Genomic DNA, 27,074 nt, shown 5'->3' on the forward strand with positions numbered 1-27,074 from the left:
AACATTTTAAATAATTTAAAAAATATATAATATACATGTCACATATAATATATACTCAATATATAATGTGTATTATGTATAATTATATATGTTCACATAGTTCAGTTCTTGACTTTGGATCAGGTCCTGGTCCTAGAGTCACGAGATCCAGCCCTGCATCGGTCACTGTGCTGGGTGAGGAGTCTGCTTGTGATTCTCTCTCTCTTTCTTTCTGTCAACCCCACCATTCCCCACTCCCATGCTCTCTCAACAAAGAATTCACAAAGTCTAAAAGGATAAATTGGGTAAAGTTTCTATATACCTCTGTTGGGCTGCCACAATTCCCTCTGGCAACATTGTTTCCATAGTTCGCTTATACACATTGTTGGTATCTTGCTTTTTAAAGTTTTTATTATGGGAAATTTTCAGCATAAGCCTGCTAAGAATATTCTAATGACCCCACTCCGACCCATCACGCGGCTAGAACAATTACCAATACATTGCCAACCTTGTTTCGTCTCTGTCTCTGATCTACCCCACAGATTATTTTGGAGTAAGTCCTAGACACCATATTTCAGTATGCATTCTTTTTTAGTAACAAACACTTATATTAGATTACTGTTGTTACAGCTTAAAAAACTAACTATAATCCTTTAACATCATCAAATATCCAGTCTGTTCAGCGTTCTTCAATTGTGTGTTTAAACAAATGGTTTGTTGAAATGAAGATCCAAACAAAAACCACTTATTGTGTTTCCTTTATGTTTCTCAAGTTTCTTTCATGTACTCATTTTTAAATTAAATTTTTTTGAGAGACAGAGAAGATGTGCAGGAGTGCTGGTGGGGCGGAGGGAGAGAGAGAATCCTAAGCAGGCCCCACACCCAGCATGTAGCCCAACATGGGACTTGATCTCAAGACCCTGAGATCATTACCTGAGCCCAAATCAAGAGTCAGACACTTAACTGACTGAGCCACCCAGGCGCCCTCTCAAGTTTCTTTTAATCTGTGCATTCCTTCCCCTCCTTCTTTTTCCTTATTAATTTATGTCTTGATGTCTTGAACACACCTACTCATTCATTCCTGTGGTTCATTCCCACTGAGTAGATGTGTCTGAGTGCATCCTTATGGTGTCATTAAGAAGTTCTCCAGTCCTCTGTGTTTCCTATAAATTGGCAGTTAGATTTAGAGGTTCATCAGACTCAAATTTGTTGCAAGACCACATCATGGGTGCTGATGTGTATTTCCATCAGGCAATAATACATGATCTCTCTTTATCTCTATTTTCATGATGTTAAAATGGATCAGTGGGCCTGTGTGTTGTCAGCCTGAGCCCTTCATTATAAGGTGGGTAAAAACTATAAAGTTTTTGTTTGGAACTTGATTTCAACAAACCAGTTGTTTGTTGCTTTTTGATGTTTTTCACCTTGCTGTTTTGATTTTACAGTATATATACACACATATTAGAAGTTATGACATGGGTTTCTGTAATACATAATTACTTATTTGCTTCTTTCCTCATTCGGTATCTGCCCCACAATTGCCGGTTGGGGCACAAGGCCTGTTCCAGAGTCTGTTTCCAGGAAACTCTCTCCACCCCCTCAATCCTAATGACCAACCTAAGCTTTTCGGATTAAATTTTTATTCTTAACTTTGCACGGACTTTGAAAGTTTGTATGTGCTTCTTGTTCTTCGTAATGATACTTCAGCACTGTGTTCATAGTTCCTATTTGGTGCAAATCCCTGCTCTTCCCTTCCTCTTTGACATTTCTTACCAAGCCCCCTTCTGTCACCTTCTTCCTTTAGGAAGAGGTAAAGTACAAATTACTGAGATAATAAATATTCAAATCGCACAGACTGTCTGCCCCTGAACAGATGTCCACTTTTTTTTTTAATATTTTATTTATTTATTTGACAGACAGAGATCACAAGTAGGCAGAGAGGCAGGCAGAGGGAGAGGAAGGGAAGCAGGCTCCCTGCCGAGCAGAGAGCCTGATGCGGGGCTCAATCCCAGGACCCTGGGATCATGACCTGAGCCAAAGACAGAGGCCTTAACCCACTGAGCCACCCAGGCACCCCAAACAGATGTCCGCTTTAATTCAATATCCATCTCTGTTCCTTGGGGCCAAGGAGAAAGTTGAAGAAAAATAAAGGCCAAGCATTTCAGATAGAGCCCCTCCCCACTGGGGGGAAAGGAAAGCTGATGAAGTGGTGGTTTCTATAGTTTCTCACTCACACACCGAAAGAGACTCTTTCCGAGAAGATTCAGTGAAGGAAGAGGCGGTGATAACCCAAGAATGTTATGATACACAGCCTACAGCTTGTTCACCATACTAGAATGTTGCGTGGACCCAGTGAGGCTTTTATTTTGCACATAATACATGTAGAGCATGTAATTTGTGCCCGGTGCTGTGCTCAGTGCTTTTCCAGTATTATCCTGGATGAGCTAACCTCTAAATGAGGTACTGTTTGTCATCCCCACGTTCCAGATGGGAAAGCTGAGACTCTGGAAGGTTATGTAGCTTTCCCGGGTCACACAGCTAGTGAAATCCCCACTGCTGGAGTGAGAGTCCGGTTTAGTCACCTAATCTCTTTGTGCCTCAGTTTCTTCATCTGTGAGATGGAGATGATGCTATGACCTGCTTCCTAGGCTACTATCTAGATCCTGTATGAAGCATTTGAGCTCTGAGGAAATGTTAATTATTCTATTACCTCCTCTCAGTGCCTGGTGAGAGCTTTACCCCTTTCTCCAGAAATCAATGGCATCTGTTCTTCATATTGATAGTAGTCCTGTTTTCTACAAGGTCTTCATCCTCTTTTCCCCTTTGCGTGTCCCCTTCTTATTTCTTGGACTCCGTGCTGGTCCTTTTGTTGGGAAAGTTAGATTGGCCTAGGTCAGTGTCGGAATGAGGAGAGAACTCATTCCCCCTCATTCGGGGTACGTGGAACTTTTATTCTGCACTCAGTTTTCTGGTGTTGAACATGTCCTGTGTGACAGGCTCTATTCTTGACCCAACAGAGAGATATCGAGACGATGAAGAAAGAACATAGGCTTTGCTCTTGCTTGTGTCTGCCACCCATCAGCTAGGTAACCCCAAGTCAGTCATGTCGCTTTTCTTGATCTAAAATTTTTCTCCTGAGCAGTAGGAGGCAAATGTTCAAGATTCCCTGTTGTTCTCAGTGTTAGGCTTATGGACGTGTGTGCTGGGTCAGAGTGTGAATCATTGGGTACGTTCAAGAACACCTGGGCCCTGACGTGGGTGAGCTGTGAGTGTTGGGGGCTCTGCCGTTTCCACAGCAGGGGAGTTTCTGGCAGGTTTTTCTGTCTTGATCAATAAAATTCCAGGGCAGAGAAAAGGTCAGAGTTCTGGAAAAAAAGGGGGGGGGCTGTGGAAATGGCACAGTAAAGTCTTCACAAAGTGTAGTGAGGACTGGGGCCTCTGGATTTTTTCTTGTCCCCAGATCTCCCACTCTGTGGTTTGGCAGCATCATTGCACCATTTCTCTGCAGAATTTTTTTTTTTTGCGGTGGCGGGGCGGGGGTGGGTGGAGTTTGGTAACAGCTCTGTTGAGATATAATTCACATACCATACCATTTAAGGTGTTCAACTCAATGGTTTTTAGTATAGTCACAGAATCTGTGCTGCCGTCACCACAATTCATATCAGAACTTTTAGAAGAGTTTTCTCTTTCAACACATGCGTAGAGTCATGTCTCTGTCACCACAGAGTGATAGAGGACAGCCCCATCACCCACCAGAATGCCTTTGTGCTGTCCCTTTGTAGTCAATCCCTCTCCCCACATCGTAACCCCTTTGCCTTTCCGTGTAAATTTTAGAATCAGCTCGTCAACATGTACCTGTAAAGCCTTCTGGGGTTTGGTTGGGATTTTGTTGAATCCGTATATCAATCTGGGGAGAATTGGCATGTTAGCAGTGTTGCATCTCCCAATCCATAAATGGGTTTTGCTTCTCCACTTATTTAGGTCTTCTCTGATTTTTTTTATCATTATTGTAGTTTAAGCAGTCTCTAAAGTTAGATTTATACCTAATAAATACTTTTTATACTAAAAATACTAATAAATACTTTTTTCTTTTCTTTTTTTTTTTTGGTGTTCCCAAAATAGTCCTATGCGTTTCTAATATTCAGTTTCAGTTGTTCATTGCTAATGTAGGCAAACACGTTGACCTTGCAAACTGTGAGTGACATCGCTAAGCTCATGTATTAGTTCTTGGATCTTTGAGATTTTCTACATAGGCAATTGTATTGTTTACAAATAAAGAAGTTTTATTTCTTCCTTTTCAATCTATATGTTGTTCATTTCTTTTTCTTGGCTTAGCGCAGCTTCCAGAAGTATGCAGAATAGGAGTGGTGAGAGATGACAGCCTTTCCTTGTTTCTTATCTTAGGGGGAAAGAGGGGGAAAATCTCACCACTAAATCAGATGTTAGCTGTAGATTTTTGCAAACGTGCCCTTTATTGGGTCTGGGGACCTCCCTGCTATTTTCGTTTGCTGGGGTTTTTATCATGAATGGGTATTGAATTTTGTCAAATACTTTTTTGGCATTAATTGATATGCATGTTTGGTTTTACATCTTTGGTCTGGTAATATGATGTATATACATTGATTTTCAAATGTTGAACCTGCCATGCCTTTCTGAAATGAAGTTGAGTCACTCGTTGTGACTCAACTTTATATATTTATATTTTTTATACATAGTTGGATTTGAAAGGCCAATATTTTGTTGAGGGATTCTGATAGCCTAGAAAGAGTTTATCCGTAAGCTGACTAATGATTCAGCCCACTTCCAGTCTGTCCCTTCGAGACATTCACGTACTAATAGTCTGATGTGGGTTACTCAGAATTCTTGTCTCTCTTTCCTCATCCTGTGACAGCTTTTGTTCTCTTCTTTACCTGTTTCTCACTTCTGCCCACATGTTAAAACAAAAAACAAAACATGAGATTGTGGACCCAGTTCAGAAACAGGATTTAGGAAGAAGCATTCAAGCTGAGGGGCCTCCCCTTACTGAGGAGCTAAGTGCCTCCTGTAGTGACTGCCCTTGGAAGGCTGTGTTGGATTTATCCCAGCCGGCCCTTCCCCCTCAGCAGGTGCACAGGGGTGGGGCTTTGTTTAGGCCACACCCTCTGCTTCCTTCAAAGGCATCCGCACCAGGGCAGAAGCTGGGCTGCTTCCTGGGGACTGAAAGGCCCTCTTTGTCTTGTCAGCAGGCGGCTTTTGTGTCGGTGGGAGAGGACTCTCAGTGACTCTGCAGTCCGGTAAGGGGAAATGCAGGGAGTGGCTGGGTGCCAGCCTTCCTAGGTTATTTTTAATACGGGAAGGCCAAGCGAGTGGAGAACTTTCTGAAGGCAGGTCTTTGTTTTCCCCTGGCATGCAGATGCGAGAGAAATGAGAGAGCAGAGGAGAAGGATGACATTGGAGAAGGGCCTGCTTGACACCTGCCTTCTGAAATGACTTCGCTGAACCTGGGGATGCAGGTCACAGTAGTCATGCCTTTGAGCTGGGGACAGCGTAGCTGCAGGAGGGAGGTGGGAAGGGCAAGGTGTCCCTTTTCTGGCCTGTTGGAAGGAGGTGGTTCCCCATGGGCAGGCTTTGTGCTCTCTAGAAGCATAGGCAGCCAGAGGGCAGGCAGAAGAGGTCCTCTCTGGGGGTCTGCTCTCCCGAACGGGGTCAGAGAGTAGGGGTGGTGGGGGACAGCTGATGGCCTGCAGAATGGGTGAGGCCTGGCAGATTTTTCTTTAATCTGTGGCTCGTGTGTGAAAGTGTTTGGACAAATGGAATTGCCAGCTCTTTTTTTTTTTTCCCCCTAGCTCATTTTGAGCATTTTGTCAGCACTCGGAGGAATCTGAGGCAGCTACCTCCCTACCAAGCTAGCAGAGGGAGTTTCCTGCTGCATGGACCAGGTGGTTGGAGGGTAGGGGTCATGCAGTCTGGGTCCTCGAGGGCCGCCTTCTCTCCCACCCATCGCCTCTGGCTGGTGCTCTCAGTCCTCGTCGTCTTGCTGGAACTAACACAGCCTTCTAAACTGACCTGAGTCTCTTCTCTCCCATCTCCAGCCCACTTACTGGATTAGGTGTCCAGAGATACAGTTTTGCCTGTGGCTCTTCTCTACTCAGTAACCTTCACTGGCTCCCCATTGCCCATCAATAGTGTCTACTTTCTGAGCCTGGCATCTGGTGCCCACTCCTCCCTGCCAGCTTCATTCCCATCATGCCCCTTTACACGTGTGTGGGGTTTGCCCCAAATGGACAACTCACCTAGTCCCAAATATGTCCTGTGCCTTTGCATCCCTGGACCTCCTTTTGTCATGTTCCCTCTGCTGGAAGTCCCCATGTTTCCTTCACTGTATGTTCAAATCCTACCTCCTACAGAGTCCTTACAAGGGCCACGTCTGCCTCTCACAGAGGACGTGCCTGACCTTCTCCTTTTTCTAGACCCTTCCTCACAAACAGCACCTCTTGGATGGCATTTATCCCATTTTCTTTTAAGGTAGTTGTGTCTGGGTCTGAACATCCTCACCCTTTCGGAGAATCATTGTGTAAGAGCTACACTGCTAAGAGCTTCTCAGACATCCCATTTACTCTTCCCCAAAACCCCTGAAAAGACTTCTAATACCTATTCTTTGTTGAATGTTTACAGAGATGTTCCAGGCTGTTCTCAATATTTTGCCCAAATCGGCACATTTAATCCTCCCATCTACTCTGTGTGGTAGATTTTATTAATCCCCCTTTTAAAGATTTTATATGTTTATTTGACAGAGAGCAAGCACAAGCAGACAGGCAGGCAGAGAGCCCGATGCGGAGCTCGATCCCAGGACCCTGAGATCATGACCTGAGCCGAAGGCAGAGGCTTAACCCACTGAGCAACCCAGGCGCCCCAATTATCCACCTTTTAAAGATGAGGAAACTGAGTCCCAGAATGGTTGACTGGCCCACTAATAATTGTGTTTGCTGAGTGACTGTTGGACCTCTAGAGTTTGCCAGCCATGCTTTAGTGCTCCCACTTGGCTGTACTTAACAGATTGAGCACCAGCCTTTGGCCAGCACGCCGGACTCCCTTCTCTCCTCCTCACTAGGTCCCTTCTGATGATCAGACAGCCTTAACAACTGTGGTTTTCCATCAGTGACACATGCTTACAATCCCTTAATGGTTCTTGCATACTTGCCTTGTCGTTTTTTTATCCCAGACTAATTTCTTCTTCCCCAGGCTGGCACTTTTTTGGCATGACACTGCCTGGGTTTTTAATCAAGGCCTCCCACGCCCACATTCTCAGATCCAACAGCCACTCGCTTCTGGCATCAGGCCCAGGGCTGGATGCCAGGCCTGCTGGGACTGGCCCCACAGCTTCTCCAAATATTTACTTCCCCAGGACACCCGCCAAAGTATGGGCCGTGTAACTCATTCCCTGCATCACAGTTTCCTTAGGATTGTCTTGGGCAAAAGGGGAAACCCGCATAGCCTTGTATCCCTTGTGCTGAGCACAGGGCTGACACCACGGTTGGTCCTTCCTAAATAATCACTGAATTAATATCTTTATTCTTTCCCTTTTATTTTATTTTTAAAGATTGATTTATTTATTTGAGAGAGAGAGAGCACGCAAGCACAAGCGGGGTGGGGGACAGAAAGAGAGAGGGAGAGAAACCCAAGTGGACTCCCTGCTGAGCATGGAACCCAATGCAGCGCTTGATCCTGCGACCCCGAGATTATAACCTGAGCTGAAATTAAGAGTCAGGCACTCAACCAACTGAGCCACCCAGGCGCCCCTCTTCTTTCCGTTTTAAAAACCAGGGTTGCCTGACTGGGAAACCAGGGTTGTTTTGAAATCAGATGTGTGAATTAGCTTTTGCTGTCTGACAAATAGTCATAACCCTTTGGTGGCATATAACAACAGGTGTTTATTGCTCACGTGACTGAGGTCGGCTGGGATTGGCCCTGCTCTTCATGAACGAGGCTTGCTTCCACAGCTGGGGGTTGGCTTCTGTCATCTGATGTGGGCTGGCTTCCACTGGGGTCACTGGAGTGGCTCAGCACTGTCCCCATGTCTCCTATCCTCTAGGCCCCTCAGAACAGTAGCTTGAGTAAAGAAAAGGGATGGGGGGGCACCTGGGTGGCTCAGTCAGTTAAGTACCTGCCGTCAGCTCAGGTCAGGAACTCAGGGTCTTGGGATCGAGCCCCACGTTTTCGGGCTCCCTGCTCTGTGGGGACCCTGCTTCTCCCTCTCCCTCTGCTCTTCCCTCTGCTCATTTGCTTTCTCTCAAATAAAGAAACAAAATCTTTTTTCCAAAGTGGGGGATGGGAAGATAGCATGGCCACAGAACCCACGTTAGCCCGAATGAACTCACTGAACCCAAATCCCACGTGGGCAACAGCACGCAGAGAACACGTAGATACAGTTGGTGGTTGGCCTTGTAGCCAAATGAAGTCGTGCCCGGAAGCACACGTAGATGACTCCTACCAGCCGAGCTGCTCCCCTCTTTGTCCTCCTCCTCCTCCCTCGTGGGTTCTGGGTGACAGGGTGGCCTAGATCAGAGCTCTCCAGAGTTGCCTCTGAGCGTCACTGACATGTTTCATTTACCTCAAGCAAGCCGGGGCCTCGAGGGGCAGTGGTGTTGGCTCCGGCAGAGCCTCTCATCTGCAGATGACTGAGGATGAGCATGGACTCAGTGCCACGGGGCGGGGGTGGGCTCCATGGAGCCGTTCTCGCGTCATCCCCCCACGGCGGATTCATTGCACAGTACTTCGAGGCGAGACTCTCGGGGTGACAGCTGCCTTCCGGCTGAGCCTGGCCTGAGAACATTCTGAGGGGACGTTCTGAAGCCGGAGTCCCAGGTGCAGGTCACAGATGTTGGCTGTCTCTCATCTGGGCCCACCGCTGCCTTCTGGATGGAGCTCCACTTCTTGTGCAAAGAATCAGAACCCGAAACCCAGAACAATTCATACGCTACTTTCAAAACAGACTGAGCAGGGGCCTCTTCTGTTTTCATCCACGGTCCAGCTGCCCTGTGGCATATGAAGTTACCCCAGAACTTGGTGGTGTAAGACAGCCACTTCTTCTTTGGAATTCTGTGGGGGCAGGAATTGGGGCAGGGCCCAGTGAAGAGGCCTTGACTTTGCTGGGTAATGCCAGGGCCTGGGCTGGGAAGACTTGAAAGCTGGGGCTGGGATGGGCTGCTGTCTCACTCTCTCACATGTCACAGCTGATGCTGGCTGGCGACGGGGCCCTTAGCTGGGGCTGTGGGCCGGACACAGCCACACGTGGCCTCTCCAAGAGTCTGAGCCTCCTTGTAACATGGTAGCAGGGTTCCAGGTGTGAGTCTTTTAAGACAGAGGGCAGAAGGAAGTCCGTACTGAGATTTGTTTAACACCATATTTGAGGTGGCCAGCAAGGCTGCTGAGGTCGATGGAGGGGAAGTAGATTCTGCTTCTTGGTGAGGAACAGCAAGGTTCTGGAAGAGTCTGTAGGACTGCAAATGCTGCTGTGGCCATTTGGGGAGACACAGTCAGTGACTGTGCATAGATGGAGTGTTGGGTGCTCTGTTTACACCTCGTTACTGAGTCGGAGGCTGCAGAGAGCTGGGTTAAACCTTCCTTGCCAGTCCTCCCCACTGCACCGTCCCGCACCCCCACCCCAGACCACCCCCACCCCAGACCACCGAGCCCTTGGGAAAACTTTACAAATCAGGGCTTTGCTGATGCATTCATCTGCTCAGTCTCACAGCTTGGGAAAAACATAAAAGAGGCAGGAAGCAATAATACTGTGATTAAGAAGCACATTCTGGAATGAAATGGAAAACCTGAATCCCACCTCTGTGCATACAGCTCTACATACAACCTGGGGCAGATGGCTCTTCCATGCCTCAGTTTTCTCATCTGTGGAATGGGGGTAATAGAATTTACCCCCATGTCTAATGAAATTAGCCATTCATGGAAATAATAAACCTGCACCCCACTCAGGTCCCAGCAAGGGCTGTAAGCCCTGCCCCTGCCCCCTTCTGGTCCTGGAGAAGATTCTTTGGCAGTCACAGTCTTTCTTTTATTTTGTTAATCATCTCATCAGGGAACCTCTGAGAAACACTAACCCCTTCTACCAGTAAGACCGTGGCTACACAGAAGGGTCTTATCCAGCTGATTTTATCCAGTTTTCTAAGTCTTGTAATCATAAAAAAACAACAACAACAAATAGCATTTAATAGATTTTCTGTGTTTTCCCATTTCTGAATTAATATGTTGTATTGTCTTGGTTCTAAGATCCTACTGACTGTTATGCTCCAATAATGGGTCCGTGATTAAAGGAGTGAGACTGATACAAAGTGAAGGTCAAGCAAAGCTTTATTTCGCGCCAAGCATCAAGAATCTAACGGAATGTTCGGGGCTGCACCTCTTACAAGAGAGGGCGACCTTTCTCTGTTTCACAGACTAGCTTTTAAGGGCAAAGGCCATGCGGTCGGGCCTGGCCACACATAGGTGGCCAGTGAGATGGTAACACACACAGGAAACTCCACAGCGATGCTAGGTGACCAACTGAGTTACAATTTACCCTAGCAGACAGTTGAACCAGCCTATTACACCTTGATTGAGATTGGTGCCCAAAAGGCTCCCAAAGGGCGGGCCCATACTCCTTGGTAACCAGGGAGACAGTATGCAACCCCCCACTGATCGGATGTCTCCACCTGGCCTCACCCACCTTTGTATCTGGGCTTTGTTACGTGAAGCTGGTTTCCGGGACTTATCTGCAAGTAAATCCCCTGGGGGAAGGGGAGCAGGGACAGTTTCTAAATAGGTCCTTACACTGACCAGAAGACCCTCCACTGATTTAGAACCTAGAGGCAGGGGGGAGATCAGGAGCACTAATCTGTTGTAAATTACAGTTCCTATCTCAACAGCATCAGTGTGTGTGTGTGTGTGTGTGTGTGTGTGTGTTGCACATATACAAATCATAATTAAGGAAACACATTCTGTTCATTAGAATTTAGAAATATTGGAAAACACAAATGGGAAAATTAGAACCTCTTATGACACTTAAGAGCTAGGGGGACACCACTGGCCAGCTGGTCTGGGGCATAAACTAGGATTATCCTGAACAAACTACAGTCTCCACACTGCTCATCTAAAACCCTGAGTTACGATGAGCCGTGAACCACGTGCTGGGGGCTTGGCTTCCATTTTTATCTCTTGGCATACAGGCAAGCGTATTTTCACATTGACCTTTTTTCACTTTGGGACCCTTTTTATATTTATTACTACATTTTAAAATATTTTTTATATTTATATTTATTACTATGTTGGGAATATCTTCCCAAGTTATTAAAGCAAGATTGTTTAAAGTATGTTTACCGTAATGATGAAAGTAATACATTTCAACATAGACATCTTTTAAAAATATGAAAAAACATTCAGGGAATAAAAATCACCCATAATGCCATCACACCAGAATGTTCACAGTTAACATTTTGTCTGTGATTGTGTCCGTTACATGTATTGTCTCTAGTTTTATTTGTGTGGTGTGCGGTGGGAGGAATTAAAGCTTTGTGCCTGACTTTGTTTTTCTTACGTAGTTGAACATTTTCATTAATGGGTACATAGTATTTTATCATGAGGGTGAGCCATAATTTAATCAATGTACTATTGAATACTTAGGTTTTTAAGAATGTCTCCACTTTCATAATAACACTGTGTTATTCTTCTAAATAAATCTTGACTTATACCCATAGTGTTTTGTTTTTTGTTTTTTGTTTTTTTTTTAATCCATGAGTGTTTTCATAGGATAGTTTGGTGTTCAGTCCAGAGGTACATGTGGTAACTGATTTGATCCTCACAACGTCCTTACAAGGTATATCCTCACTGGATGAGGAACTCGAGGCGAGGAAGAGTGAGGCCTCACAGCTAGAAAGTGGCCGCAGTCATTGAGCTGAGGCAGTCAGTCGGACCAGAGTCAAGCTGCCTGTCAGAAATAAGATTGGATTTACGTGGAATGGAACTGGTGGCTGGAGTGTATGCTCTCTACTCATATCTGTGGAAAGTCACCAACCTCTCTGACTATAGGAACAGCCACTGCTGGGAGCCTGACACTAAATCCGAGGAGGGACAAAGTACTTGGTGAGTGAGTTCTCTCACTGAGTGGTTCCCTTGCGAGATCCAGGGAGGCCCAGACCCTGCCTGGATCTGCAAGGAAGTTTCATTTTGTGAGGGGCACGAGACTGGGAAGAACGGTCGATGGGAGTAGGAGTAGGGAGTAGGGAGTACGGTAGATGGGAGTGAGGTGCTGGGGGAGGGAGAGGTCCCTTCAGTCTGGGGAACAGAAGGACAGAGAATGCCTTATGGACAGCATAGAACTGTATGATACGGTAGCCACTAGCCATGTGAGGCTATTTAACTTTAAATCAATTAAACATAAATTAAGAATTCAGTTCCTTGGGCGCCTGGGTGGCTCAGTGGGTTAAGCCGTTGCCTTCGGCTCAGGTCATGATCTCAGGGTCCTGGGATCAAGCCCCGCATCGGGCTCTCTGCTCAGCAGGGAGCCTGCTTCCTCCTCTCCTCTCTCTGCCTGCCTCTCTGCCTACTTGTGATCTCTCTCTGTCAAATAAATAAATAAAATCTTAAAAAAAAAATTAATCCTTAAAAAAAAAAAAAAAAAGAATTCAGTTCCTTGGTCTCACTAGCAACATTCCTTTTCTTTTCTTTTTTAAGATTTTTTTATTTGAGGGACAGAGAGAGCAATAGAGAGGGACAGAGGCAGCAGGAGAAAGAGACTCAGGCAGACTCCACACTGAGCGTGGCACCCGACACGGGGCTGGATCCCATGACCCTGAGATCACAACCTGAGCTGAGACAAAGAGTGGTTTCAACTCCGCCACCCAGGCGCCCCCCTCACCAGCCACATCGTCACTTGTGGCCATGGCCTGCCACACTGCACAGCACAGGTAGAGAACTTCTCTGTCATCACAGAAAGTCCTGGTGGAAATCGCTGGCCTAGAAGCCTGCGTATGGCATCATGTGACCCTGGATCCAACTGGCTGAAGCAGAGACTGCTTTGTCAACAGGACATGAGGGAGGTCCCAGGCCTGCGTGGTGGCCTGGTTCAGTGACTGGTGGACAGGGCTGCTCCCTGTGGAGAGTGTGGGATAAGAGGGGCTCAGTCCTGGAGCGTGTGGCACGGTCTAGGGAGAAGGATGCCGATGTGTAGACTGGGCCCTGAGGGATGAGGGCTGCCCACCAGCTCTTCCTGAGAGGCCTGTTCGGAGCAGCTCCCCATGTCCTTAGGGCAAGCACCATCACCCGAGGGGACTTGGGGGATGGCATGCTCCCTGTAGCCTCAAGTCTGGCTGCCCTGCCTTGAGTTTTCCCTTTATTTCCTTATCTCGGCCCACAGGTAGGGGTGCTCCCTAGAGAAGAAGCAAAGATAAACCAGAGTTGAGAGAACTATCCATTGGGAAAAGGGTTTGCAAGGGTTCTTAGCTTCTGGAGAGCAAGGATTTAGAAGCCAAAGGTGTTAGTAAGATTGGGGCGGAGGAAAGGTTTTAAAAGGATGAATCAGGGTTGTTATGGGGCAGCTGCCCTTTTAGGGAAGAAATGGGTCTCATCTTAGTATAAGGCTTCTCATTTCTTTTTTTGCTTACAAAGGCTCTTTGGCTTATAAAATCAAACCGTGGATTTCCAGACGTCTGAGCGCCTTGGATATACTTTTCATACCCCACTGCCAAATTGATCAAAGCAGCTTGGCTGTTTTTCTGATCAATCATGGAAAAACATTGCTCCAGAATGCTCCTTGTATTCTTGGCAGAAGGTTGGCCATGCTGTGTCCAGCCCACCTTGTACCAAGAACCACAGGCAGCAGCTGTCCACCTGGGGACAGCTGGTCACCCCCCCACCCCATGCTCTCTGCCCCCTGGGTGATTGTTTGCCTCCGAGGTGCTCTCTGCTCTGGTACTTGGTCTGGTGACCCTGTCACCTTCGACTGGAATTGGGTTTATCTGAAGAAACCAAAAACCCTTGTCTGCTCTTGGATGAAGCCCCGTGGCATCAGTGTCTGGAACTGTTCATGACATGAGATTATTGATTTATTATTATAGTTTTACAGATAAAAGTAACAACTCCCTAACTCCCACGGGTGCCTTAATACAACAGGGATGACTGCAAATTTCAATTCCTTTCTCCCCCTTCATTATTCATTATTTCCCTGAGCTTTCGTTGTTGTTTTTTTTCATTCTTTATTATGGACAATTTCAAACATCTATGAAAATAGAACAGCACAGTGAGTGGCAGTGTTGCTCTCAGCCAGTGAACACAACCAGCAACCCTTAGCCAGTCCTCATTGAACTATATCCTGACCCACTTAGTCCCCCCTATATTATTCTTTAACAGCTTTATCGAGGTATAATATACATCCCACAAAAGCTCCTGGTTTCACGTGTGCAGTTCAGTGATTTTTAATGAACTTGATAGAGTTGTGCAGCCCCTCCCATAATCCAGTTGTATTGGATTGGTGTATTTCCATCACCCCTGAAAGACCCCTTATGCCATTTGCTCCCATATTATTGGGAGGCAGACCTTCTACTGTGTGTTATCTTGTCCATTAATATTCAGCATGCATCCAAATTGCTGGGCATCCTGGTCACTTGTTATGGTGGCATCTGCTCGGGCTGTTCCTCTTCCGCTTAGGCCTAAAAGCAAAGCCCTACATTCCATGCTCCCTGTCCGCAAAACCCTGGAGAGCCTGGGGGGAAGTGATTACAGAGAAGAGGCCACACCCCCCAGGAGCGCCGTTGAGACTTTAGCTCACCCACACCACCCCCCCTCAGATCTCAGTTGACCACTGAAGGCCTGTGTACTTGGAGATCCAACAGGGACATAGTCATGGTCCCCCTCTGTGTGCCCGGGGGTCAGCGTACACACTGAGGAACAGGGGAGCAGGGGTGGCCTCAGCTGGGATATGAGCTTAAGAGTCAGCTTGTCTCAAACTAGAGCATCCCTCCGGCGTGACCTACAGCTGGCATGTGCGTATTCTGCACACTTCCTGATGACCCCTGGCTTCCGGGTTTGAAGCCTCTCCTGTTCCAGGCTGCACAGGAAACCAGGGAGTGACCTGGTCTCATCCCACGTGTCAAGGTGGAATCTCTCCAGAGTGATGCTTCTACTAACTTCCTCTACTCCCCTGTCCACCTCACCCCCCTCCCAGGTGCAGGTGATGGGGAATGCCCCTCCTCCTCCCCCAGTGCCTGGGACACAGACGGGTCTCGGACTGCAGTCAGCCATCTGTTCATTCACATACTCATCAAATATCCTTGGGGCACCCAGGTAGCATCTAGGGTTCCTGGCCCTGCGGAGACAGCTGAAGAGTGAATAAAACCCCCATCATCAAACCCCCATCATCGTGGGGCTTACATTCAGGGATGACAGCCAAAACTACTAATAATAAATAGGTAAAAGTAAACAGCTGCTAGGCCATGATAAGGGCTCTGGAGCAGAGTAATTGAATAAGTCGCATTTACAAATGATAAAATAATTATCTTTTTAGAATGCAGTATATGTTTAAGTATGAGCCAATCTTTGAAAAGAAAAAAAAATACATATGTTCTTTAAACATACCTATGTGGAAAGAAATACTCCAAAAGGTGAGGAGGGGTGGTACTTACCTTTGAGAAACAGGATGAGAGGTGATTTTTATTTTCTTAAATAGATACTTGCATAATTAATTATCTATCATCAACAGGTATTGATTATATAATTTGAGTAACTTCGGTTTAAATAGGAGACTTAATATGAACAGCATTCTTTTTTTTTTTTTTTTAAGATTTGATTTATTTATTTGAGAGAGAAAGCAAGACACAGAGCAGGAGCACAGGGAGGGACATAGGGAGAAGAGGAATCCCCACTAGCAAGGAGCTTAAAGCAGGGCTCGATCCCAGAACCTTAGGGTCATGACCTGAGCCAAAAGCAGATGCTGAGCCAGCTAAGCTACCCAGGCACCCCATGAACACCATTCCTATTTCTGAGTTGGAATCCCAGAGCCCTGCTTCCAGTGGGAGGGACACTGAGGCAGAGTAGGATTTCCCTTTTATCATGCAGAGTCCTAGGCCATGCTCTGTGCTTGCTTGCAGGGGGTTGGGACAAAGGATTCAAGTCCATGCTGAAAACGGGCCAGGAGCTGAGAGAGGGGCTGTGATGAGAACCAAGCAGGTCCTGGAGGCAGAGTAATGGCTGGTTAGATTCAGGGCCTGCAGCAACTCTGCCTGGCTTTGTGACTTGAAACAAGTTGCTTAACTCTCTGTGCTTCATATTTCCTCGTCAAAAGGACAGTGATAATTGTACTGGGACTGTTGTGAGGGTGAACTTGTTTAACAGTGGTAGAGCACTTAGCCCAGGGCCTAGACAGAGGAAGAGTAAGAGCTTAGAAATGGTAGCACTTGTCATTTGCGGAGCAAGTCAAGGAGGGCAGTGTGACATCACAGACTGTGACAAGAGAAAATATGGCAGGAAGGAAATTCACATGAGAAACATAAAAGCTGTGGGGACTGGACACCCTCGCTAGCCATGCTCTGTGTCCTCTCTTTGCGAGCCCCCCTTTTTCCCTTCTACTTCCCCCCCAGAGGGTTTGTCCCTTCTCCCTTCCTGCCCCCACTTCCACCAATCTCACGGAGGGCCAGCTGCTGAGCAAGAGTGCAATTCAGATTTCTCCAGAGCATGCCGAGAAAGTTCCTTAAAGAAACCTTAGAGGGGGCGCTTGGGTGGCTCAGTCATTATGGTGCCTGCCTTCGGCTCAGGTCATGATCCCAGGGTCCTGGGATTGAGCCCTGCATTGGGCTCTCTGCTCAGCGGGAAGCCTGCTTCTCCCTCTCCCACTCCCCCTGCTTGTGTTCTCTCTCTCTCTCTCTGTCAAATAAATAAATAAATCTTTAAAAAAAAAGAGGAAGGAAAGGTGGGCTGTGCTTCCCTACTCCCAACCCTGATCCATCACCACCTTCTCAAATGCCCCTACAGGACTTCTCCTGCTTGCTGACTTGGGAGCAGACACAGTGACCCTGGGAGGGACACGTGCTAGCTCAAGCCACAGAGGCATGGCAACCCGTCCTTCTGGAATAGGCTCGCTCTTTACAGAGTTTTGGGAGTCAGGTAGACCTGGATTTGCTTCCTGGCGCCACCATCTACCATCTGGCATGGAATGGGCATGGTGCGACCTCAATATGGAGGGGGGCAGGGCCAGGGTGACATGAGTTAGCATCCTACCAGCTGGCATCTAGTAGGTGTTCAGGAGGAGGGGGGTGCCTGTCACTGCTGTGGCTTCCTCACCCCGAAGGGCTCCCAGTTCACTCCCTGGGCCTCCATGCCTCCTGCTCGGCCTCTGCCAGCACTTCTTTCGTCCCTCAGGGGTTTCCATGGCACTTAGCCTGCAGACCCGTTCAAGCTTTATCATACATTATTATATTATATATTATTCTTTTTATTAAAGATTTTATTTCTTTGAGAGAAACAGAGAGAGAGTGCGCATAATCAGGACAGAGGGAGAAGGAGAAACTGACTCCGTGCTCAGCAGGGAGCCTGCCGTGGGGCTGGATCCCAGGACCCTGAGATCAGTACCTGAGTCGAAGGCAGAGGCTTAACCCACTGAGCCACCCAGGTGCCCCAAGTTCTTCAAAATTTCTTGTGATCTTTGGAAAACCCTGTACTTTTCCTTCTGAAAGTTTATAATGAATTTGTGATGGCGTAAATGTGGGTGTTTATCTGTCTCTTCCTTTAGATTGTAAGCTCCAGGAGAGCAGGGACTGTCTGTTACGTTGATAATGATTCTGTCAATAGTGCCTAGCACAAAGGAGGTAGGAAATCATTTTTGAATTGTATCAACAGAAAGGAGTGTAAGTCAAAACAAACAAACAAAAAACACCCCACCCCAGCCATTCCTCTCTGTCCGGTTCACTTTGCTGAGACACATTCACTAGCCAGTGATGAGATTGGAGTGCCCTCGGGAGATGCAGCTCCCAGGGCTCTGGCCATGGCTGCCATGGCAACGGGACGCTGCAGGTGCTGGGGAGCGTGCGCTGCAGTGGGCAGGCACAGGTCCAAGCCCCGCGTGAACTCACTAGCTGGGGGATTGGTGCAAAGCTGCTTCCTGTCTCCATAGCTCAGCCTCCTTTTTGGGAACCCGCATTATAAAATGGGTGAGTAGTTGTAAAGCACTTCGAGCTCAGTGCACCATGCGTGGTCAGCGTTAGGTACTGCCTCTGGGGAGCCATGCCATTAGGCTCTTCTCTTCCTGGTTGAATCTTCCCATCCCCTGTGGCATCTCCACATTGTCTCAGCTGCCCCTGGTCCTCCCTGATGACCCATTTCTTGGGGAGGTGACCACCCCGGGCCTTGTCCTTCCACTTTCATTCCTAGACAAAGCCTCGGGGCCTCCCCTAGTAACAGCAGGAGCAAGAGGCAGAGGACGTTGCTCTTGTTCTTGAAATTCAGTCAGCCACAGCAGAGACCAGAAAATCGGGTCAGATACTGAAAGAGAAACGATGTAGAGAAACTGACTTGGAAACCAAGCAAAAAATGGTTTCAGTTTGGTTCAGTATAAGCACCAAACCATCACGGTTGCTCCCTAATAAATGTCGGTTGTGCTTCTCTGATCCTTTCTGATACGAGGATGTTTGTGACACGTTGAGTGTTCTATCTCAGTAGGCTAAGTGTGATCTGATGACCTTTGCCAGCGAAGGGCAGGGGTGACATGGGTGACATGATGCTTGCCTAGATTGCCATTCAGGCTCTGTGGTGGAAAATCGATTAGGGACAAGGGAAGCATGGCCTGGCCTGAATAACAAGCAGAGAATGTTCTGGCTCCATCAGGAACGAGGTGTCTGGAAACCTTTACACTCCATTCTCTGGGAGAGCCTGAATGCCAGAGCCCCCGGGGTAGTTAATGAGCCCATTTAACCAACTTGGAAAGGTGTTTGAGAGTAGCCTCCAAAAGTCGTTCATTTTTTTCTGCATGCCAGGCATTGTGCTAGGTTCCCAAGTGAAGTTTAATGAAAAAGCACTTGAGGCCATTAAGGGAGGGAGACGTGTTTTTTGTGTGTTTTTTGGTTTTTGGGTTTTAGTGCAATAGAGTGTTGTGGAGGATGACAGGATGACCCCAGAAATCATTCATTCACTTGATGCTGAATTCAATACCTATCATGTTCAGGGCACTCTGCTGGGAGCAGAGTCCTTAGAGGAGTTGGGAGAAGGATAGTGAACAAGGTAACCAACAAGAAAATACACATTTAACCAACAAACAAGGAGATACAGTATCAATCGCAACGGTTCCATCAGAGCGAATACTGGGACCCTGAGGGACAGCCCGTGAGGCACCCTGGGGGCCCAATGTGTCTGCAGGTGAAACGTCAGACACAAAACCCAGAAGCGATAAAAAATGACACATGGATTTGACTGCAGAAAAAACTTTAATTTCAGTAAAACAAAAAGACTAAAAATAAAGGCGATGGAAAGAAGATATTTGCAATCTCTTTAATAGGAGATTAATCTGATTAATAGATTAATTAGAATATTTTCAAATCCATAATAAAAATATAAACAAGAGAAAATATAAAAATATAAACAAGAGAAAAATAGGCTGAAAATACGAACAGGCAGTTACCAATAAACTTACAAAAGGGTATTCAACCCACTAGTAATCAGGGAGATGAAGATTAAATAACAAGATACCATTTCCTTTCTTTGTAAATGCTGATAGTAACCTTTGCGGGGAAGCTCCTCTTTTTCTGGATGGCATTTTGGCAGCAAACATCAAAATCTTCAATGAGAATATGCTTTCAATTAGTCATTTTGATGAAGTCTTAGAATATAAATGAGGTTCGGTGGGGTGAGGTCCGGAGCTGATGACCAAGAAAGAATTCTTGAGACATCTTTGGTGCAAAATGGTGGTTTATTAAGCACGGGGACAGGACCCGTGGGCAGGAAGAGCTGCTGCCTCCCGGTTGTGAGGAGTGGTCCATTATATACTTGTAACTTGGGAGGGGGTCAGGGGTAGCGTAAGTCTCTAAGGAATTTTGGAAGCAAGGTTTCCAGGACCTTGAGGGGCTAGCTGTTGTTGGGAAAAGGTCATTTTCTAATAAAACCTTAGTCATGAGACCCTTCAGATATGTATCTCGATGGGCCATATGCTTGGGGATGATTGCCAGCACATATCTTGGAGGGTTTAGAGATAAAGGAAGTTTCCAAAGGAATTTTTATATGTTAAAGTAGACCCACAGGGTCCTGGTTGGGGGTGGGGAGCGGTCAGGCTAGGATTGCCTTTTGCTCTTAGCAAAGTATTAAGGTGGAAGCAGATGAATCCCAGGAGGAATGTCACTCTGCCTGTTTTAAGGACTTGTCAGTGGGCTCTAGATAGTAAGGAAATTTAATAACTTTTCTTCTGCCTGTTTCCTACGTCAGTTCACTTTGGAGAGCCTTTCAGAAATGTTCATACATACATAAAGAGGCATGTCCAAGGATATTCTTTTGCAGGGTTGTGTATATTAGTAAAAAACGGGGGATTAGACAAATACCCCTTCGCAAAAGGTTGTTTAAGGTAGCGGTTCTTTGCCCTCAACAACCTTTGCCAACATCTGAAGACATTTGTGGTTCTTGCACCTAGGGAAGGGCTCTGCCTCGTGGGTGGAGCCCGGGATCCTGCTAACCATCCTCCCGGATAGCCGCCACCAAAAAAATTACCCAACCCCACATGCCAGTAGTACTGAGGTTGAGAAACACTGGGTCAAATAAAGCCGCAGCCAATTGAAAGCAAAGGGTAAATCTGTACCATTAAAGATCTCTAAGTTGTGTCCTTAAAAAAAGGATGCTTTTTTTTTTTTTTTAAACAGCTTAGTGTATGATTTTTTTTTAATAATCAAGAAAAGAAAATAGCAAATTTGAAAAACCGCTAAATAATCAGTTGTCCCCTGAGGCGGCCAGTTTCTTATGTGTCCTTCCAGAAATAGTCCCAGCCTGGACAAGCGTATTTGGTTTTTAATAAGCTGCAGGTCCTTTGCTGCATGGTCAGGCAGAACCCAGTACACTAATTAGAGGCCTGCTTGAGACCTCCATCTGAGGACCCCTGACATCATGTTCTTTGGATTATTCCCCCTCCCTTGTGCTTTTGATGGCATTTTTTATTCATGGATACAGAACAGAACTGTATGCTGGGGTACGGGGGATGGGAAGGAGCCTGCACCTAGAGCCTGATATTGGTGAGAGAGACGAGGATCCAGAGGAAGTAAGCTGGGGAGGCTTCTCTTGCACGTGGGTGTTAAAATGAGGTTCCCCAAGGGCTGTTTGGCGGTGATGGCCAGCGGGGGCTTTAACAGTAAGGTGGGGGGAAATTTCTGCCCACTGCAGGGCAGAATTCAGAAGTTAGAAGCATATCAAATTCTCCTTCCTGCCTGCCCACGGCCAAGCAAAGTCATTTATGGGCTTGCCTGCATCTACAAATGCACTTTGCAATCACTGACTCACCCCATCTCTGACTTTTTGAACAAGACTGGCTTTCATCTCCTAGGCTTTTCCAGAAAAGCCTCGTACAGTTGGGTCTGAGACCTTTTGATGTTGGCTTTCATCAGCTACTTTTCTTTCTCCTGCCTGTCTCCCTCACTGAAACATTATTCCAAGGTCAGGGCAAAAACCCCCATGAGAAGGTGGGGTTGGGTGACCTGCCTGCATCCATACTGGGGTTCTTGAAATATAAGGTGTCTGGTGCCATCTTCAGTCAGATGCCGGAATGCTCAGTGGGCCAGACTTGGCAGGTGCATGGGAAGATCAAACCTGCTTGAGGGAGTGTTTGAGGGCACAGACTGCAGGCTGCAGGTGGTTTCTTCCTTGAGGGACCCCCACCCAGGCTGAGAACCCAAACAAGCTGCCTGGCGCCTGGCTGGGGACACCAGGATGTTTTAGTTGGAGAATTCTGGTGGAGGAACATTCCTCTGGTGATGTCACCCTGCCTCATCTGTGCAATTTAAACCCACTGCTGCTTCCACAAAAATCATCTCTTCCCGCTAGTAAGAACTCCGATAGAATGAAGTCAGAAACGACACAGTTTGGGGGCAGAGGGGGTGGTTTCAATGTGAGATGATTCTAGCGATTCTGAACAGTGCCACAGCAGGGGTGTGAGACCCTGACTCTGGGTGGAGGGGACTCATAGCATTCCTTTTAAACCCCCAGACATGTGTGCTAGAGATTTTATTTGCAACTTTCATGGCAGTTTGATATAAAAGAACATACCTTTATGAGGGGAGCTAGAGGGCCCCTAGGGAAACAAGTTAGTCCGTTGGATGGATCACATTTAAGTTACTCTGAACAGAACCACACGTGCTTTCCAGAAACCTCCCAGCCTGCCTCACTCAGCCCTGAAATCAGAACTCCTTCTTCAGGCTGTCTGCATTCCATTGTGTTTTTTATTTGCTTTTCTAACTGAAAACAAGAGAGGTCTGAGGGGGCCCTGGTTACAGCAAGGGAGGCGGGGTAGGGGGAAGCCATACCCCAGGGCCTTTTCTCCACGATGGTTTGGCTTGCTCATTCTTCTGCACCTTTCTGGCTGCCCCCAGAGTATTGATCTAGATGACTCAGGGGTCTCCAGCATTTGCAGAGGTTACTTGCTGGCCTAGAAGAGTTCCAAAAAATTGAGATGTCAGTTAAAAAAAATTTTTTTTTTTTTTTTAAGGTGCGCTGGCCAAGATGCTGGCCATTTAGAGTAGGAATGGGTGAATTATTGGACAAAAAGAAAGATTTAGTTGCATGCATTTGTGTATGCCATCTGTGGTCTAAATGAGATTTTCCAAAATTGGGATTCTTTGAAGAAGAGCAAGTGGTAGGTGGCTTTAGGCCAATCGAACTGAATTCTGGATGTCTTCCTTCAGGAGAATGTTTTCCAGGCGGGTCTGAGATGGTTTTGTGGTAGAGCAGTAACATCCTTGCTGCTGCAAGGTCCTCAGCCCTGGGAACTCAGAGGGGAAGACCTGCACAGACCCCCCCCTGCCCCCGTTCACTGGGAAACTCCCACATCTCTGTGTCACCATGAGAAAGAGGTGACTGTCACAGATGAAGAGTTGTACAGATTAGTCTTTGCATTAAATTAGGCACAAATTTGCTTCTCCTCCTAGGAATGGCGTTGCATAATCCTGAGTTCTCTGCATTTTAAGGTGGTCCCTGAAGGCCCCCCTTTCTGGGAGGGGGGTCAGGAGGAGGTGGGGAGACCCATAGACCCGGGTCCTGCAAATGGGGACTGATGAGCAGCCCTGGTGATCACGCCCAGTGCTGGGTGAAGCAAAGCTCCCCTTGGAGCTTTAAAACAACCTCAGGGCATGAATCATTATATTATATTAGCAAGGCTGGCTGGCTTGAGAGGAACCGAAAAAATGAAAATACTCACGTTGCTCATTAGCAACGGGGACTAGGCAAATGTCGAGGGTCCCTTCGTGTCACAGTCCCTCCGCGGTTGGGATCCGGCAAGCAGAGCACTCCTCGCACCCGCCTTCATCTTCCGCTAGACCCTCTTCTCGCCCGTGCGCCTCTTCTGAGGAGTTTACCAGAGTGGATTAAGGGTCTTCAGAAAACAGAGTATGTTTCACACTAACCCTTTCAACCGGTATCAGCTCCATTTTATGATTCAGTGCTTGTGATAGACTCACATTTTCTTTTTTTAAAGATTTTATCTTTTTGAGAGAGGGAGAGTGAGAGAGAGAGAGAGAGAATGAGTAGGGTGAAGGTCAGAGGGAGAAGCAGACTCCCACTGAGCAGGGAGCTCCATGTGGGGTTGGATCCCAGGACTCTGGGATCATGACCTGAGCTGAAGGCAGATGCTTAGCCCACTGAGCCTCCTGGGCGCCCCGACACTCACATCTTCTACAGCAGGTTTCTGCTGGGCCACATTTGAGACCAGATGGTTCTTTGTTGTGGGGACTGTCCTATGCATTTGGGGGTGTGCAGTAGCACCCCTGGCCTCTACCCACTAAATGCCCACAGAAACCTCCCATAGTGGTGACAAGCAAACGAGGCACTGCCGAGTGTCCCATAGGACACAAAGTCTCTCTGTCGCACATCTTTGCTCACTGTTCTGTAGGAAAGTAGCAGTAAAAAATCAACTTTATCCAAAATTAGGTGTACTTTTAAAATTGGTCCCAAGGTTTTCCATACATTTAACCCTGTTTGTGTTAGTGGTTTATTCCCTACATGGGGTGAATGAAATTTTACTCTTTTTGAGTGGCCCTCACAAAAACTCAGAATCTTCTCTCTCCTCTTCCATTCTGCTCTCCCATGGCATTCATTTGTTGCTAATAATCTACCAGACCTGTTAATTCATTAATAGGTCATTAATTTATTAATTCTGCCCAGTCATTCATTTGCAACAATATACTGGGTGAGCTCTCACCACATGCCCAGTGGTGAGCAGGCAAGCCTTGAGTAACCGGGATTCCTTTGTGTTTCGTAACATGTCCTCCTTCCTTGGCTTGCCTGTGAGGAGGGCTTATATTCTTGGAAGGCAAAACTGTATCTGACACGGAGGAACGGGTCCCTGGAGTCAGACCGACTTGGGTTTTGAATCCCACCTCCACCGCTGATGAGCTGGGTAGTCTTGGACTAATTACTGAACCGGTGTACCTCAGTTTCCCAAATATGAACATGGGGGTGATATCCTCTCCCTGGCAGAGTTCTGTGAGGCCTCCGGGAGATCATGTACATCGGGCATCAATAAATGGTAACTTACCCTCCGCCAGCTGATAACTTGTGACATAGGAATCGCCATCTTTGTGGGTCAAAAACCGTCCAATATTGGCAACTTCCTACAGGTCCACCTAATAGGGAAATAAATGGAATGATTCTGCTTGGTTATTTTCCTGCGTTCCTGCCCTCTGTCTGAGGCAAACATATTGCACTTCAGCCTTAAAAGCGCGCGCTCTGGGAACTTGGCCCTTTCCAGCCTCACGGCTAGTTTGTCAGGAAGTGGCCAGAAGTGCAGCAGTTCCTCGGCGGGCTGCTGTTGCTGGTTCCCTGGGCGTCCGTTGTGGGCGGGCCTGTGTCTGACGTGTCTGTATCTCTGTCCCAGGTCACGCTGCTGATCGCCTTCATCTGCGTGAGGAGCTCTGTGTGGTACAGCTACAGTGCCTACAGCTACTTCCAAGTGGTCACCATCTGCAACTTGATAATGATCCTCGTCTTTTATCTGGTGCACCTGTTCCGCCTCTACCGCTTGCTCACGTGCATCAGCTGGCCCCTGTCGGTAAGGGGGTGGCCTGGCCCCATTCTGGGCTTCCAGAGGTCAGGTTAGGAGCTGGGGCCCTGAGACCTGACGGAGTCTGTCCCATCCGCCCTGCTCCCACAGCCGCCAGGATCATCTCTTCCTGCTGCAGCCCTGAACTGCTCACCGTCTGGCGGGCATCGCTGCCCGTGTCCCGCCGGTTTCTTCCAGGGACAAGAAGGCTGTGCATGCGCTTTCTCAAGGGACAGAAAAGGGGACATCTGTATGCATGAGGTGGGAGGAGGAAGCTGATAAAGGCCATGGGTGGTCATACTGTTGTGACAAGGTTTTTCATTTAAATGGGACAGTAGAGTCCGAGGAAAGATTTCAAAAGTTTCCAGGATATTTTTCTTCCCACTCTATTATTTATTTAAATAGCCTGATGGACATATAGTTCGCATGCCATCTGATTGCCCATTTAAAGTGTACAAGTCAGCGGATTTTAGCATACTCCCAGAGTTGTGCAAGCATCACCACAGTCGATTTTAGAACATTTTCCTCGCCTCAGAAAGAAACCCCATCGCCTTTAGCCAACACTCCCACCTCTCAGCTTCTCCAGCCTGAAAGCAACCACTGATCTACTTTCTGTCTTGTGGATCTTCTCCTTCTAGGTATTTCCTGTAAGTGGAATCACATGTGTGCTCTTCTGTGACTGGCTTCTTACACGTAGCAGAGTGTAAGATAAGCATGGCTTATCTCTGTCATAGTGTAGGCCAGTACTTCGTTTGTTTCATAGCCAAGTCATAGTCCATTGGAAGGACAGACCATGTCTTGTTTATTCATTCATCATGGATGGACATTTGGGTCATTTCCACCTTTTGGCTGTTATGACTAACACTGATGTGAACATTCGTGTTTACAAGTCTTTGGTGTGGACATGTTTTCATTTTGCTTGGGAAGATACCTGGGAGTAGAACTGTGGGACCCCATGCTCACTATGTCTCATTGTTTGAAGAGCGGCTGGACTCTTTTCCATAGTGGCTGCCCAGTTGACATTTCCATCAGCAGTGTATGAGGGCTCTAAGTGTCTCCACAGCCTTCTCAACACTCATTATTTTCTGACCTTCTGATTTTAGTCATGCTAGCGAATGTGGAGTGGTAGCTCATGGTTTTTTGTTTTTGTTTTTTTTTTTTTAAGATTTTTATTTATTTGACAGAGGGAGACTCAGCAAGAGAGGGAACACAAGCAGGGGGAGTAAGAGAGGGAGAAGCAGGCCTCCCACTGAGCAGGGAGCCCGATGTGGGGGCTTGATCCCAGGACCCTGGGATCATGAGCTGAGCCAAAGGCAGACACTTAACAACTGAGCCACCCAGGCGCTCCCGGTAGCTCATGGTTTTGATTTGTATTTCTCTGATGACTGTTGATGTCAGTCATCTTTTGAAGAGCTTCTTGGCCATTTGTGAATTTTCTTCAGAGACAAGTCTGTACAGATCCTTTGGCTGGTTTTGGATAGGTTGTCATTTTATTTCTTAATTCTCAGAGTCCTTTGTATATTTTAGTACCTTATCAGATAAATGATTGGAAGACATTTTTTCCCATTCTGTTAGTTGTTTTTCATTTTCTTGATAGTGTCCGTTAAAGCACAAGTTTTTAATTTCGATGAGATCTAATGTAACCGCTTTTCTTTTTTTGGTATAAAAAAGTGGGTATAAAATCTAAAAAACCATAGCCAAATCCAAGATCATGAAGGTGGGCCTCTATGTTTTCTTCTCCTAGTTTTTTACATTTAGATATTCTGTCTGTTTTGAATTAATTTTCATGTCTAGTGTGAGATAAGGATTCAACTTCATTCTTTTGGAGGTAAAAATTATCCAGTTGTCCCAGCACCATCTG

The 27,074-nt window shown here is 46.8% G+C and overlaps 1 protein-coding gene across 1 annotated transcript in view; it reads left to right on the plus strand.

Annotated features, from left to right (window-relative positions):
* CMTM7 (CKLF like MARVEL transmembrane domain containing 7) overlaps positions 1-27,074 on the plus strand; it is a 57,760-nt gene that overhangs the window by 19,051 nt on the left and 11,635 nt on the right. Inside the window, exon 2 of the mRNA XM_044252625.1 lies at positions 25,049-25,222. Coding sequence (XP_044108560.1) covers positions 25,049-25,222 — 174 coding nt within the window. The remainder of the gene's footprint in view (positions 1-25,048; positions 25,223-27,074) is intronic.

Source organism: Neovison vison, chromosome 6 (assembly GCF_020171115.1).
Source record: "Neovison vison isolate M4711 chromosome 6, ASM_NN_V1, whole genome shotgun sequence".
Taxonomy (NCBI): domain Eukaryota; kingdom Metazoa; phylum Chordata; class Mammalia; order Carnivora; family Mustelidae; genus Neogale; species Neogale vison.